Here is a 16441-nt window from a genome sequence, read left to right as displayed (position 1 = left end):
CTAACCTCCACTGCATCACCTCCAGGAATAAGTAAAAGAGAAAGACGGGGGTGGCGAGGCAGTGTGTGGCCTGAGGAGGAAAATCCACCTAATCCCTTTGGTGTTGGTGTTGGAGGCAAGTTACCAAACCCAGACACTAAGGAGCTTATGGTCAACTTTTATATTTCTACTTTTCAAATTGAAAGTAAAGTCAGTCATTTCTCACTTCTACTAAACAAGAGATCTCCTATTGAATGTTCTGGACTAAAATTAGTTCTCAATAAAAAGGAAACTCTAAAATACTCCTTGAAGTCTGCTAAAACATTGTTTTTCTAAGGATCACACATTAAATGGCAGAACTTCATTCTTAAATTTAACTATGAAATACAATTCTTACTTGAAAGAACAGATGGTTCCAGAAGAAGACATGTTTTCTGATCAAATATTTTCAGTATTAATGAACTAAATGTTGTGAAAATCACCAAATTAACCAAAAATTGGTTAAGTACAAAAAGTTTGTCTTTAATGCTATTTTCAAATTTAGTTGCTGGATGTTATGGAAGAGTCTCCCTGTGTTCTATTCATCATCTTGATTTACGCTTCATGTTAAGAGTCACAAAGCTATTAAAACCGAACTTGAAGAGAAATGGGTCTATAAATTACAAAGATAGTTTATTTCATGGATTATTATTTTATAATAATCAGTAGTTCAAATCCCAAAGGGAGAATACTAGGCTATTTTGTGGGTGTCTAAAATTATACAGGCTATCAAAATATGATCAACATTATACTATCCTCTGCCTTACCAATTCTTTCTGATCCTAATCACCAACAAAGGTGGACCATGAGATTTAAATTTATATTTAAACCCTGTCTGCTGCTGTATAAGCAACAGCTTTGAGACATAGTCCTGTGAGAGTTTCTCCACTTCCCTAGGTGGGAAGCATCTTGCCAAATAAGCACTTGACTAGACTTTTTTTATGGTCACCATGTGCCAATGAACTAGGTGCCACTTCTCCCTTGATAATACCATGCCCGGATTTGCAGGGTGTGTTTCTTTCTCTTCCATTTAATCCTCCTTGATCTTGCTTGAGAAGGTGAGGATTCCTTGGCATAAGCAAGACAATGAGAGAAATATACTTACTCTTTCAGGATATTGGGCAAATATGTACCGAACTAAAGTATAAAGAATTAATCAATTTCTATTAATATTCTGACTCAGAAATTCCTAGGTGCACTGGCAGGATCTGCCCTTGAGTTATTAATCCTCAGAGCACAAATTCAATCATGGCTATAATTCCCTCCATTTCCAACTGGAGAAACTGACAAGCACATGTTCAATAAATGAGCAAGTGAGTCAACCCGTACAAGGTCTCGTTTCCATGCATGTGACATGCGGTCAGGCATTACAACAGTGCATGGCCCAGCAGGGCCTCTGGTCTCTTTGTACTTTTGAACAGCAGACTTTGGGTCCGAGAAGATGAGGATAGAAAGTAATGGCTTTTCTTAACATTCAAAAGGAAGTCTAATGTTACAAAGAAACAGGAAAATCACTTTGCATGTCATTTTTTCCCACTGATTCAACCTTCTATGGTCATGGTTTGTACAAAACTGATAAAAACCCATCGTATTATTAAAAAGTAAATTAAAAGTCAGAAACCAAAAATAAAGCAAGTTGCCAAAGTCCTCCTGTGTCCTTGCGTGGCTGGGAAGGAATATGAGCGTACAGATGGACATGACTTACCTGTGCCTGGAAGGGGACATTTCTCACAGTGTGGGCCCCAGGCTTTTCCCACACTACAACAGCAGAGCTGCTTGGTGAGGTGAACAGACAGAGGGTGCATACACTGCCTTCCGGAACTGACAAGTCGGTAACAGGGCCCTTTCTCTTCAGAGATCACAGGGGTATCCGCTGAAGCAGAGAGATAAGGCCTGATGTCACCCAAGAAACGACAAAGACTAGATTGACTTTTCTTGACACAGTAAATGGAACCTTAAGTTCTGGATTAGAAACCATATTTCAGAATAAATTTGTGTAGATTTAGGGCATCACCTTTCCTGATTTAGAGTCAGCTTACCAAACAAGTTTTAGAATCAGGGCCCCGAGTGTCCCTCTTCCTATCTGGTCCCTTTTTCCAATTTAGCAAGCATTAGATCAGGTATGTGTGCATGAAGTAGAAAGAAACCACTTTGGCCAAAATCAGCTGCCCAACTAAATCTAAGTAACTATTATCAAAATCACTTGTTTTCCTGTATTTAGCCATAACAGAGGTAGTTCTAGGGCAGAATCTGGCAAACAGCCAGGCATTGTGAAAATCAGGAACTGAACATAGTTGATGCTGAAAAAGACAGCTGTTGCCCTTCTCACTTTGAGGGCAGGGAGAGCTTGTGAGGCTTCATCAGGTGTCACTGTAAGCCAGTCAACAGCATATAAGAGGCAGGGAGCAGCTTCTGACCTGCCATACTACACAAGACAGCACACCAGAGAAGGCAACGATGGGTGCAGTCCCTTAGAAAACACTGCAAAAGCACACCGGCCCATAATCATCCAATACCTGAATCCTATTCCTGAATCTTCTACTCTCAGTTTATTGGTCAAACTGCATTAATCCAAATCCAACAGCTAGACACTCAAGTGAGCAAAGAAGGCAAAGATGAGGATAAGATACAATCTTGCCTTTGAGAAGTTCATTTTCTAATGTAAAAAATGTGGATGGAGTATGTTCTTCAGAGTCAGCTCCAGGCCAAGTCAATGGGCTGAACAGACCAAGCTTGATTGTCCTCCCTTTGATCCCTCCCTCATCCCAACCGAAGTTCTTCTCTACTGTATCCCTGTCCAGATGAGGTTTTTCCCATGTACCTTTCCTTTAACTAACTCCTCTAGCACCTGGAGCTTCCAGATCACCTTCCTCTCCTGCTCAGATCTCAATTTTCAATCATTCCAAAAGGACTGACATCTCTGTTAAGATGCCGTAAGAAACAACCTGATCAAATTAAGGTACTACAGCACAGTGAAAAGAGCAAAGGTTTTTAGAGCCAGACAGACCTGGATTCTCATGGTATCTCTTGCCAGGAATACAACCTATAGAAGTCACTGGGGTTGTGATGGTTAATCGGATCTTTTGGCTCAGCTAGGCCACAGCAGGCAGGTATTCGGTCAAAACACAGGTCTGAAAGTTTCTGGGAAGGTATGTTTTACATGAGACTAACAGTTATGTTGGTAGACTTTGAGTAAAACAGATTATCTCCAGAATGTGGTTGGCCTCATCCTAACAGGTGAAGGTCTTAAGAGGAAAAAGACTGAACTCTCCAGACGAAGGAATTTTGCCAGCGACTATCTTCAGAATCAAGCTATAACACTAACTCTTCCCTTGGTCTCCAGTCTACCAGCCTACCCTGAAGATTTTGGACTTGCTGGTCTCCAAAATCATGTGAAACAATTCCTCTGAAATCGCTCTCTTTATACACACACATGCATACACACACACACACACACACACACACACACAGCCCTATTGGTTCTGTTTCTCTGGAAAGAACCCTAATCCACTGGTGAGCTTCAATAACCCTCACTTATAGATGATAGGCTCAGTGTGCAGATTAGAAATATCACATGCTAATAAACCTTTAGTACAGAGTAGACACAAGGCACATGTCGGCCACTCTTTTGAAAATAAAAGTAGGTATCTCCATTCTCTCAAGGGCATTTGTACATTGCTTAGTGGTAGAATATGAACAAAGTAAAGATACTTAAAAATAGCAATACTGGAGAATTGGAATATGGGAACAGGTGACTGAGGGGAGCAGAGGAGACCTTCCTGAAGCTTCAGAACTTAACACAGTAATTTAGTCTAGTAAGGCCAGTTTTGTCCAGGTTACTAAAAAAGTGCTAAGAGGGAGAACTATGAGTCTTTTCCTCTCCCTTCTCCTACTTACTTTCTGGAGTCTGTGCAAGACTGATAAAAGATCACAGAGCAAAATAAAAGGCAATTTAAGTATGGTTATCATCCCCAAAAGGATAATAAATCCCTAGAATGACTGAACATCACCAGTGTATCGTGTGTGTGTGTGTATGTATACACCTATAGGTCATAGTTCTAGTATAATCAGTTCCTAAGAGATACTACTAAAAAAATTCCTCTCCAAATTATTTCAAAGTTACAACACATGTTTTCAGAGAAACAATGTCAGGCCGTCTCACAGGAGCCTAGTTTACACATGGTAGAGTTTACTTATAATACTAATTGCGTTAATGTTAGTTCTAGATCCTGGGAACAAGGGCCATACAGAACACGGCAGAGAGTTTCCTCAAATCCATGACGCTGGCTAATGGTGACATGGACTGCCTTCCACTTACTTCTCCACACTCACTTCTTTGTATCCACCTCACCCGCACCTCTGGGGTAGTTAATATCAGATTAGGTGCCATCCTTGTTACCCTCAAAGTGTCTCCCCTAAAGTCTCCAAGGACTTTACTTTTTTTTAATGTTTATTTGTTTTTCTTTTTAATATGAAATTTTACTGTCAAATTGGTTTCTATACAACACCCAGTGCTCATCCCAACAGGTGCCCTCCTCAATGCCCATCACCCACTTTCCCCTCCCTCCCACCCTCCATCAACCCTCAGTTTAGTCTGTTTTTTAAGCCTCTTATGGTTTGCCTCCTTCCCTCTCTGTAACTTTTTTTCCCCCTCCCCCCCTCCCATGGTCTTCTGTTAAGTTTTTCAGGATCCACATAAGAGTGAAAACATATGGTATCTTTCTCTGTATGACTTATTTCACTTAGCATAACACTCTCCAGTTCCATCCACACTGCAACAAAAGGCCATATTTCATTCTTTCTCGTTGCCAAGTAGTATTCTATTGTGTATATAAACCACAATTTCTTTATCCATTTGTCAGTTGATGGACATTTAGGCTCTTCACACAATTTGGCTATTGTTGAAAGTGCGGCTATAAACATTGGGGTACAAGTGCCCCTATGCATCATCACTCCTGTATCCCTTGGGTAAATTCCTAGCAGTGCTATTGCTGGGTTCAGAGTAGATGTATTTTTAATTTTTTGAGAACCTCCACACTGTTTTCCAGAGAGGCTGCACCAGTTTGCATTCCCACCAACAGTGCAAGAGGGTTCCGGTTTCTCCACATCCTCTCCACCATCTATAGTCTCCTAATTTGTTCTTTTTAGCCACTCTAACTGGCGTGAGGTGATATCTCAGGCTGGTTTTGATATGTATTTCCTGATGAGGAGTGACACTGAGCAACTTTTCATGTGCCTGTTGGCCATCTGGATGTCTTTTTTAGAGAAGTTTATTTTCAGAGAGAGTTGGGGAGGTGAGGCAGTGGGAGAGAGAGAATCCCAAGCAGGCTCCACTATCAGCATGGAGCCTGATGTGGGACTTGATCTCACAACCATGAGATCATGACCTGAGCTGAAATCAAAAGTGAGATGCTTAACGGACTAAGCCCCCCAGGTGTCCCCCAGGGACTCTACTCTGAAGGAACCTACTACCATGCCTGTCCGCCAAATTAAAGTAAAACTCCACATCAACAATTTAGTTTTTTAGAGATTATTAGGTGTGCATGACTATGAATTGTAAGACATTGTTTGTTAAGCAAAGTGAGTTGATAGTTGTTGAGGTCTCTTGTACTACACACACACACACACACACACACACACACACACACACACCACACAAACTTTAGGCATTTTATCATCTGGAGTATAAAGACAGAAGTCCAGTGAACTAATTCTTTCTAAACATTTCACACCAAAAATCATCTATTGACTTTTGTCCTCCCATCAGACAGCTTCCAAAGCATTTCAAGTGGGGGTTGTTAGGGAAGTAAGAGAAATAAATCACTGGCTTATGGTCATCGCAGCAATTGTCAATGAGCATGGGTGTGCATACCATGTTCTAACTAGACATTCTGTCTCATCCCAACTACATATAAGAATAAGAAACTAATGAAAAAAAATTATTCCTTCAGAGCTGGAAGAAAACCAAGAAATGGCCCAGCTTCCATACATCAATTTTACTGAGGCTCCCATGATTCAAATTTTCTTTGATCTTCAACTATATGGACCAAAAAGTGTTCATTTATGCCTCAGATTTCTAACAGAGTATGCCTTTTCAAACCACTCCTATTTTAACACCTAGATTACCTGTCATTCTTTTATCATTTCCAATCTCTCATATGGCAATTCCACTTATTTTGTTAGATCGCTAGCATTTTCACATTCTAGTCTACGTGACAGCATTAATCCATAGACAGTGTGCTCTGAATTACGAAGCTGAGTCCCTTTCATTACACATTGGAAGACTAATCATAAAGGAGAATTCATTACATACTACATTTATTTTAATATATGGTACATGTGATCATATATTCTCGAGTCATAAAGTTTTAGGCTACACTAAAATAAATCGGTAATGCCCAAAGATTTCTAAAGAATAAGTGGAAACGGGTATGGGAACGGGTACAGAGTAGCAGTAACAGACATGCCGACAGGTTCCAAAACGCAGACACGCTCCAACAGTGGTTTTTGCAGGTTATATTTTTCCAAGATGGGTTGCTAAGATAAAGGAAAAACTCAGGTACTCCAAATAGACGGAAACCCTTCAGGCGTGTAAAACCTACTGGAAATGCCACATCAATCAGTCAGGAAGATGTACCTTTTTTTTCTTAGCTAGAGATCTAGAAATCTTCAAAAGTAATATACACATACAGCCCCATACCTTAGTCACCAACCATCACCAAACAGCCAGTGCTGATGGTGAAAGTCACACAACACACTATGACAGAAAGATGGTACGGTTCTCTCACTTGGATTCCCCAGTGGCATACCAAGCAACTTAATTACAGGGCTATACGATAAATTCTGATCCTACTTTCAAAGACATGCTTCCACAGATGAATGGTAAGTATCCTAAAGCAGATATAAACTAATCTGCCACTTAGAGGAAGCTGAAAAATATAAAAGACTCGGAAAGATGGCATGTATATTGGTTGTCCCCCTCTCCCCCAACACCCCTGATATCCTCATTCGTCTCTTGGATGAAATTTCACGTTAGAGTTTCATCCCGTTAAAGCTTAAAACCCTACAGAGGACGAGGGCTGAGAGGCAGGTAAAGTGTCATGAGGAGTCTGAGAGATGAATTTGCTGAAATAAGAACCACTGGCCACCCTTGTGGGAAAATGTGCTATTAAATTCTGGGAGAACCAAAATAAAAGAAACCATGATTCCAGAGACAGGGCAGAGTTACAGCATCTATTCTACAGTGTGGCAAGTGAGACTAAATAACAGCTCTCCTTAAATAAAGGACTTGCTCCTGTCAATTCAGACTGGTTTCTTCTGCCTGATTAGAGGCTCGGCCTGTGGAGTAAGATCCAGTTTCCAGTGTGGGCTCTACCACTTAAAGGTTGTGTGACTTTTCTCAAGATCCTTAACCCCTCCGAGCCTCCATTTCTTTATTTCTAAAATAGAATAGCGACACAAACCTCACGGACGTCTGGTAAGTATTTTATCTATCATAGTATTATAATCCGTATCAAGTGTTCATCACAGTGCCTGGCACTTACTAAGTGCACAATAAAGATGCTGACACTACTGCTCTGGTTTTTGGTTTTTGTTGTTACTGTTATCATGTGGGGGCAAACACTTTGCACAGACATGTTTGTCTAACCCCCAGGACACAGTGGTATGAGATCACTAAGTGAGGGAAGGGACAGACCTGAGCTAGGACGGCCACAGAAGAGATGGAAAGAAAAGACAGGGGCACCTGGGTGGCTCAGTTGAAGTGTCCAACTCTTGTTTTTGGCTCAGGTCATGATCTCACAGATCACAGGGTTGAGCCCTCCATTGGGCTCTGCACTGACAGCACGGAGCCTGTATAAGAATTTTCTTTTTCCCTTTCTCTCTGTCCCTTCCCTGCGTGCTCTCTCTCTCCCTTACTCTCTCTCTCAAAATAAATAAATAAACTTTAAAAAAGAAAAGACAGATTACAAAGATTAACAACTTTCTTAGAGACCAAAGGAGAGGACAGAGTCAAAACTGGCAGAGAAGCTCCCAGCCCGACTGCCTGGAAAACAATGCCACATGGCCAAAACCACTAAGTCAGGAAGGAAAGGACATTTCAGGGGGAAAGGAGGGGATCTAGCAGTCATTTACTCAATCAGCTGTGTAAAACAATGATCTAGAACTATGCAGTCTGAGACATTAATGCCTCACTACTTCAATAAAATGTAAATGAATTATAATTTAAAATTTAATTCTTCGGTCACACTGGCCACGTGTGACTAGCATCTGCTATACCAGACGGCACAGATACAGAACATTCCCCATCATCACAGAAAGTTCTCTTAGACAGTATTGATGCAGCCCAAGAATAAGCAAACTCCTTGTGTAAAAGGCAAAATAATAAACTTTCGACCCTGTGGGCCCTACTGGCTCTGCTCCAACTTCCCAACTCTGCCATCACCACATGAAAGCAACATTAGACAGTACGTAAATGAATGGGCATGGCTGTGTTCCAATAAAACTTTAATTACCAAAACAAACAGTGGAACACATTTGGCCCATGGGCTATGGCTTGCCCACCCCTGATCTAGAACTAGGTTTGGGTGCTTAGAGGCCCAAAACCCAGTGTTAAATCTCAAGAGTCCCTTACTAGCTGTAGGATCTTCAGAAGTTACATAAACTCTCGTGGCTTCAATTACCTAATATGTAAAATGAGAATAATACATCCCTCATTAAGATGTTGGGGAAGTAAAAAGATATCATGGGCATAAACATGACCGGCTTTTAGAAGGAATGTGGCTTCATCTGAGCATCTCTCTCCAACCCTCCGTTTCTGTGTACTGGCATCAAGGCCATGGGGCAGAAATACTATCAAACAGCAAATATCCGGGCTCAGAGTTCTTTCATCTGGGCATTTTTCTATTAAACCTATGGGGCATACCCACCACAGCTCTCATCCCGCAGCTCCTGAATTCCCAAGAAAAGTGCAGCTGAGCAAGTCAGGAAGCTTATTATACTGCAAAGGTTATTATACTTTTCTTGGATTTGCTCTGACAAATCCTGAAATTTCACCTTTCCCCATCCCTAGAGAGGAGGAGGTCCGAAGAATGCTGCTGTAGCAGCCTAAGGCACAGACACAGAGGTCTGAGGCAGCAGAAGCCAGGCCCGCTGGCTCTCCTCCTGTGAGCTTTGCTAAGGCGAGGACAGAGAGCAGGCAAGGAGGAAAAGCGAGACAGTTGCAACCTTAGGCCAGAATCAAGGAAATCTGAGGGTGTTCACTTCAGTGTATTGGAGAACAGGGCGGGCAAACCCTGGCCATGGCCAAGTGCCTTCCTTTGCGCTCACAGAGTCAGCCACAGCTTTGACAGCCTGGATAGGCCCAAAGTTCACGCTGCCTGAGCAAATGTGGTCAATCTCTTCCTTGTGCTTGGCCTGCTCTATCCACAGCTGTTTTTATAATACCTCTCAAAAACATACATTCCAAACATTAAGCAACGGCTTTGCTCGGTGCCTTTGTGTGTCTGGTGTGTGCGTGTATATGTGTGTGTGCATGTAAACATACGTGTGAGCCCCAGTCTCTTCCTGCTATCTCCCCATTACTATTAAGGGCACCACCATCTCCTCAATATTTTTCCCCTTACACTGTAAACATCACCTTCTTTCCTGATTCTTTTCAACGGTCTTCAGACTTCCCCCACCGATTTCTTCAAAATATAGTTCACAAACCCATCAGGCTGGACTGACCCAAGTCACAAATCCTGAGGAACCCCACACATCTGTGAGGTTACATGTGGTAAATCCAGAGAATAGGGAAATAAATCTGCCCGTTCAATGCTGGTGTAGAGCCCAAGTTTTAACTTCAAACTCTAAACTGGAGCATTTAACCAGCAACAAACCTCTCTTAATACTTATCATTTCAGCTGTTGTAGCTGAACCATAAAATTGAATTATTTATTTTTCAAATAAGAATGGATGGTTGTTTAATAAGTTCAGTATTATTGGGGCAATGACAGAGAAAATAAATGCTAAGGAAATGTGTAAGTGTTTCAAAAATCTCATTGGCAGATTTCTACAATCTTATTAAAACCTGGACACCTGCCCTTAACTCTAGACATCAGATCTAGTCAAAATTTAATAAAACACTTTGCGACCAGTTTTCCAACTTCACCTAATCTTCAATCTTCAGTCTGGTAATTTTAACCAGACTACAAGTTAAATTAAGAGGAAAAAAAAAACAAACATTCAAAGCAAATTCTATATCCAAACTCTGTAAAATCTTTTACACTTAAAATTATGAAACTATTTAAAATATTTACTCATGTAATTCAAATCAGCCAGAAATGATCCCTAAATTATCTGGATATTGTCAACAATGTGAGTTTTGGCCTGAAATTTCCAGATCCCTGCATTAGTTTTCAAATGTACCTTGTATGAAACATCATCTTACAGTCTAATTTTACCACTCACCAAAAAAGCCCTGTAATTAAATGTCTGCTTCGTGATCAGAACTGTCTGTGAAAGAATACAGAAGAAGGAACTTACGTGTGAAATTTCCTAATCTGCATTTGACACTTTTTAAAAGAAAATAGTAGTGATTAGTAACAATTATCCAGAAGACTCAATGAACTCTCAGAATTCTGAAAGTAATGAATGAGACTGTCATTTTTACTTTACTACATTTGCCCATATTTCATCATATCTATGTGTCTCAGGGAGAGGTGCACAATTAAAAAGAACAGATAATACTGTCCATCAAGAACATGTCTTGACCAAATTCCAAGTTAACAGTGGAGGTCAGAAGGATGCAGCTTAACATATACAAAAGCCACATTAAAAAACAGGTAATAACAACAAAAACCTAGCACGACAGAAATACAGAATGCTCTTAAAATTATCCTATTTTCTGCCATGCAGTAATTTAAAATGTTTAAACTTCGGGGACACTTGGGTGGCTCAGTCAGTTGAGTGTCTGACTCTTGATTTCAGCTCAGGTCATGACCCAGGGTCATGGGATCAAGCCCCGGCTCAGTGCAGAGCCTGCTTGGGATTTTCTTTCTTCTTCCTTTCTTCTTTCCTTCCTTCCTTCCTTCCTTCCTTTCTTTTTTGCTTTCTCTTTCTCTCTTTCTTTCTCCCTCCCTCTCTCTCTCTCTCTCTCCTTCTGCACCTGTCCCCCACCCATAGTGTCTTGCTCATAACTAACTAACTAAATAAATAAAATGCTTAAACTTTAATTGGATACAGCTTTTAAAAAATCTGCAGTATTCACCTACTTTGTAATAAGGGACATTAGTTCTTTAAAAAGTAAGGTTACCTTAAAAACAAAAAAGTAAGATAACCTTAAAAAATTTGCACTTGAGAACTTTATATGTAAATGCATCCATCCTAAATGCATAAGGTGATCTGTAGTGATTACATTGGATTAGGTTTTGTGGTAAGAGAGTTTCTTTGGAAAAACTATATTTTCTCTATCAATATTGGAACATGTGGTTTAATGAGTAATTTTTATCCTTGCCAGGCACAAGAGAGAAGCTTAGAGACAACATTTGTAAGGCAAACAGTCTAACTCTGGGGACACATTTTGGTGGTTTTTGAGGACAACAGAGAAGAATCTTTGAAATAGGAACTGAATAGAAAATCTGAAATGCAGGGCCTTCATAACTATTTCCCAGACTCTTCCAATGAAGCAAATACAGTGAAACCTCATTAAATCCAACACCAGTGACTCAGAATTTGGATTAATTAAAGACAGAAGCTGGGACAAAGTTTAACACAGTCTAAATAATGCTGAAAATGCTCATGAAGGACAAAACTGTTTTCATCTTTCAGGTATGAAAATTTTAAATAACTGGTTCATCAAAGTTTGTTTTCTCAGTGTGCTTGTCCTCTACATTGATTTTTAGCTGTTATATTTTCCTGATTGCAATAAAAATTTATTTTGGAGAAAGTTCTAAAACATAGATGTTAGCATATCAAATCTGCCTCCTCCTCACTGTCATTTTTAATGAGATTTTCCTGCATGTTTACAATATTCAGCTGACCACTGAGTACATTTATCTTCTTCTGGACAGCCCCCCTCCTTAAAAAAAAAAAAAAAAAAAGATCCAAAATAGGAATAAAAAGTGATCATTACTTACGAACACAACTTGAAAAGGTAGGATCCGGGCCAAATCCCATTTTGCAGGTACATCTATAGCTGCCCATGGTATTCAAACACTCACCATTAGGGCACACACCCTGTAGCTGGCATTCATTAATATCTGCAGGAAAACACAAGCCTTTTAGAAGGAGTCGTCAAGCCCAGTTGAACAGATCCTGGCTGTAAAGAGCATGCACTTTATTTTCACTACAATTGTCTCTTCGAGTAAATAGATGTTAGCTTTCAACACAACTGGTGCGAGTAACCTAAAATCAAATCAAACATTCACTGAACACCTCCAACTTATCTAACAACTATTTAGTATGCACCTACCCTTCCCCTGGTTCTTTTCTCAATATTAGAGATTGGTCAGTGGGCAAAACTGACGAGATTCCTGCCTTCACAGAGTCTGCACTTGAGTGGGTATTAGGTCTTAGACATCATACAGGTAAGGCAAAGACTCTTACCCTGTAGACACCTGCAGTCTAGCTGGACATACAACTACCTACAAATTAAAGAAAGGGAAAGCAGTTGAACTTATCACAATTAGAAGAAAGGTCATCAACTTGAAGAAGTCAAATTATGAAAGTGCCTGTGTAGACAGCAAGTCCCAGTGGAGTTAATTGGAGGAAGGGGAGATTAGAGCCCTGGGGCGGGGCGGGGGGAGGGGGGGGATGGTCAAGACTTCATCAGGCATCAAAGGTGGGGATAGGTAGATGGATGGGGAGGAAGGGATGAGGGACCTACAAGAGTGACCCCAGAGCGTGGGCACAGAGACTGCAGAAGGGAAGGGGAATCAGGAAACCCTTAGTCAAACTGTTGGCTAGAAAAGTAGTTTCAGTAGGTAAACAGTTGGAAAGGGAGCTTGTTAAAGCCAGGCTAAGTTTGGATTCACTTTTACTGAGAACAGGGAGCAATCCTGAAGGTTTCTGAGCATGAGGAAGATATAACCAAAGCCAGGCTCCAGGGAAATTCATCTGGCCAACACATGGCTTGATGAGAGGAGACCAGAAGCTGAGGACTGAAGGAGTAACCAAGTATGAGATGTGACAAGCCAGGTTGGGGACGGTGAGAATAATCAGGAAGGAAGGAATGTTTCTTTTGAAAAGAACAATGGGCAGTGCATAGAGTTTGGCCAGCACAACACTGGAAAGGAACAGAAAGGAGTCAAAAATGCCTGGGAGGCATCTAATCTGAGAGAAGAGGAAAAGACATTGTTGGTTTTGTGGAAAGTTCTGAGGAAAAAAGAGGCAGATGAAGAGATTAGTTTTATATTTGAAGGTCACATGAGGATACTCAAACATAAAATTCAGCAGCAGTGGCATATTCAGGAATAAACTAAAAAGACGCCATGGCTAGAAACAGACGAGGTCAGCCACATATGGTGATTTCTATGGTCTGAATGTTTGCGTCTCCTCCAAATTCAGGTGCTGAAATCCTAACCTCCAAAGGTAATGGTATGGCGGGGGTGGCGGGAGGTGGGGATTTGCTTAAATCATGAGGAAGATCCTTAGCCCCTTCCATCATTTGAGGACACAACAGAGAAGTTTGAAACCAGAAGAGGGCCCTCAGCGAAGGTGATCATGCTGGCACTTTGATCTTTGACTTCCCAGGAGTCTCCAGACCTGTGGCTTATGAGCTACCCAGGCGGTGGTATTGTTAAGGCAGCCTAAACAGGCTATGACAGTGATCCAAAGGGAAATCCAAAGAATTTGCAAGAGGAGAGATAAAAACGTGGTGCTTTAAAAAAAAAAAAAAAAAAAAGATTATAGTGTCATTTGCAAAGGTAATTAATTAAAAATAAAAAACAGAATAGGACAAGTTAAAAGTGAAGAATGAGTAGTCATTTATATTTTTATTCAGGATGGCTTACGAAGCTTAACATTAATGGATATGGTTATTAGCATTTCTATTTCCAATCATGTTAGCTTCCTTCAATCATCAGTTCTAATAAAACTTTTATTAACAACTATACAATTAATTTTCTAAATTAAAATTACACTATTGGCAGAAAAATATTACTAGCAGAATTGCCACATAAAAAGGCAAGTAGAGACCTCAGTAAATGATTATTTGCTTATATTTCATATTCTAAGTAGCCATTGATATCTATAATGGACTTATTTTATCAGACACCTGCAGTTTTTCATTTCAGTGATAAAATACATTTTCAATGACACCCAAATGACAAGTTACCATTCTATCTGTTGTAGAAACTCTACAGCATTCTAACTTGGGTCCAGCTGAAAACTGGCACAGCTAGATTACACCTGGCACAACAGATGGTCTAGCACCTGATCATCTGATTCTTTGCCAGAGTGTACATTGTGCTGTAACACACAGTTATGCACAGCATGTAACTGAAAAGATTTCCAGGATCACTCATTCTCCTTAAGAAAACCACCATGAAGGACCAGGAAGAATGCCAAGTCCAGTTGGGGCTACATGGTACAACTAAAGCCCTTATCACATGTCCCAACTTAAACCTCAAACTTGAAGAATCAGCCAATTGTGGTCAAAAAGGCTAAGACACAATCTGTACTCTTCTGTTTTCCTTCATGTCCCCACTAGGGAGTGATTTATTAGCCTTCCTCTTTCCCTGAATGGCCTGCACTTCTATTCACTGGATGTACCACTACACATTCCCTGTTCACCTCCTGGAATGCCAAACCTCCCTGCGACTGGAGTTTTCTAAGAAGTGGTGTACCAGCCTCACTGCTGGCTGCCAGATTAAGGTGGAGGTTTTGTCTTTCAATGGAAAAATACCTGATGTCCAATAACTTCCTTGTGCCCACTTCCAATGTCCTCTCTTCGACTCTCCTCAACATTGCCCACTGCCCTCAACAATGATGCCATGGGGATGGAGGTCAGGAATTAAGACTTCAAAAAACCCACTATGGCTACAGACAGGAATAGGAAAATGTCATAAAGAAGGGGAATCATGCATTTCCTACTGTCTTGATCCTTATCAGCTCATGCCAAAAGCACCAGAAACACCACCTCCTCTAAGTTTGGCCCCCCCAGAAGCATGCAACTTTCTTCATGACACACTCTCTTGGCTTCCAAAGAAACTCCTGCTTCCATTAACTGCCTCAATTTATTTTTTAACCTATTCTCCAAAATACCATAAAATATAGATTAAAGCCCCAGGTTCTTTTTTAATTTACACACAGCAAAATATACCTTAAATATACAGCTACATGAACTTTTACATATACGTATGCATACATATATTCACATGTGCACATGTACATACTGAATAACCACCATACAGACTGTGATTTAGAACATTTCCATCACCTCAGAAAGCTCCTTCACTGCCTCTTCCCAGTTAACATTTCTGCCCCCACAGGTAAGTACTATTATCCATTAGTGTGGCCTGTTCTTCCACTGCATATAAGGGAATCCTATTGTGTATGTTCTTTTGCTTGACTTTTATTCATTTTAATGCCTGTGAGAATTCATTCTTTTTTTTTTTTTAATGTTTATTTATTTTTGAGACAGAGAGAGACAGAGCATGAACGGGGGAGGGTCAGAGAGAGAGGGAGACACGGAATCCGAAGCAGGCTCCAGGCTCTGAGCTGTCAGCACAAAGCCTGACACGGGGCTCGAACTCACAGACCGTGAGATCATGACCTGAGCTGAAGTCGGACGCTTAACCGATGGAGCCACCCAGGCGCCCCGAGAATTCATTCTTTTACTGATGTTATATTTTTATTGTGTGAGGGTATCAAAATTAATTTTTCCATTCAACTATTGATTGACATTTGGGTTATTTCCAATTTTTGGCTATCAGTAACAATGCTCCTGTGAACATTGTGTGTGTGTGTGTGTGTGTGTGTGTGTGTGTGTGTGTGTGTGTGTGCAGTCTTATATAATAGATGTCTTTTGGTAGGCCAAGGTACTCATTACTCTCAGATTTATTTCTAGGAGTTTCTGGTTCATTAGAGAAGACTCATGTTTACTTTAATAAATAATCATGGTGTTGTCCAAAGTGGTTATGCCCATGTCCAGCCCAGAACCTACTGCTCCACATCCTCACCAAATTACTGCCAGTCTTTTTCATTTTAGTTATTCTGGTGGGAGTGTAGTGTTGTTTCACTGTGGTTTTAATTTGTACTTGCAATATATTTATTGGTCATTTGGATATAAAAACATTCTCCTCTAAAATGCAAATATCTATGGGGGTGCCTGGGTGGCTCAGTCAGTCAAGCACCCAACTTCAATTCAGGTCATGATCTAACAGTTTATGGGTTCGAGCCCCACTTCAGGCTCTGTGCTGACAGCTCAGAGCCTGGAGCCTGC

The 16441-nt window shown here is 40.6% G+C and overlaps 1 protein-coding gene across 8 annotated transcripts in view; it reads right to left on the bottom strand.

The window, feature by feature from the left end:
- LTBP1 (latent transforming growth factor beta binding protein 1) overlaps positions 1 to 16441 on the bottom strand; it is a 403312-nt gene that overhangs the window by 132438 nt on the left and 254433 nt on the right. For all 8 annotated transcript variants that reach the window (XM_086700338.1, XM_086700340.1, XM_086700343.1 and 5 more), the window contains 2 exons: positions 12135 to 12257; positions 1724 to 1891 (listed from right to left, as the gene is read on the bottom strand). In XM_086700338.1, coding sequence (XP_086556464.1) covers positions 1724 to 1891; positions 12135 to 12257 — 291 coding nt within the window. The remainder of the gene's footprint in view (positions 1 to 1723; positions 1892 to 12134; positions 12258 to 16441) is intronic.

The sequence above is a fragment of the Puma concolor genome, chromosome A3, assembly GCF_028749965.1.
Source record: "Puma concolor isolate L17-30 chromosome A3, mPumCon1.1.hap2, whole genome shotgun sequence".
NCBI classification, from domain to species: Eukaryota; Metazoa; Chordata; class Mammalia; order Carnivora; family Felidae; genus Puma; species Puma concolor.
The sequence above is the reverse complement of the archived record's forward strand: the minus strand, read 5'-3'. Positions and strand labels throughout refer to the sequence as shown.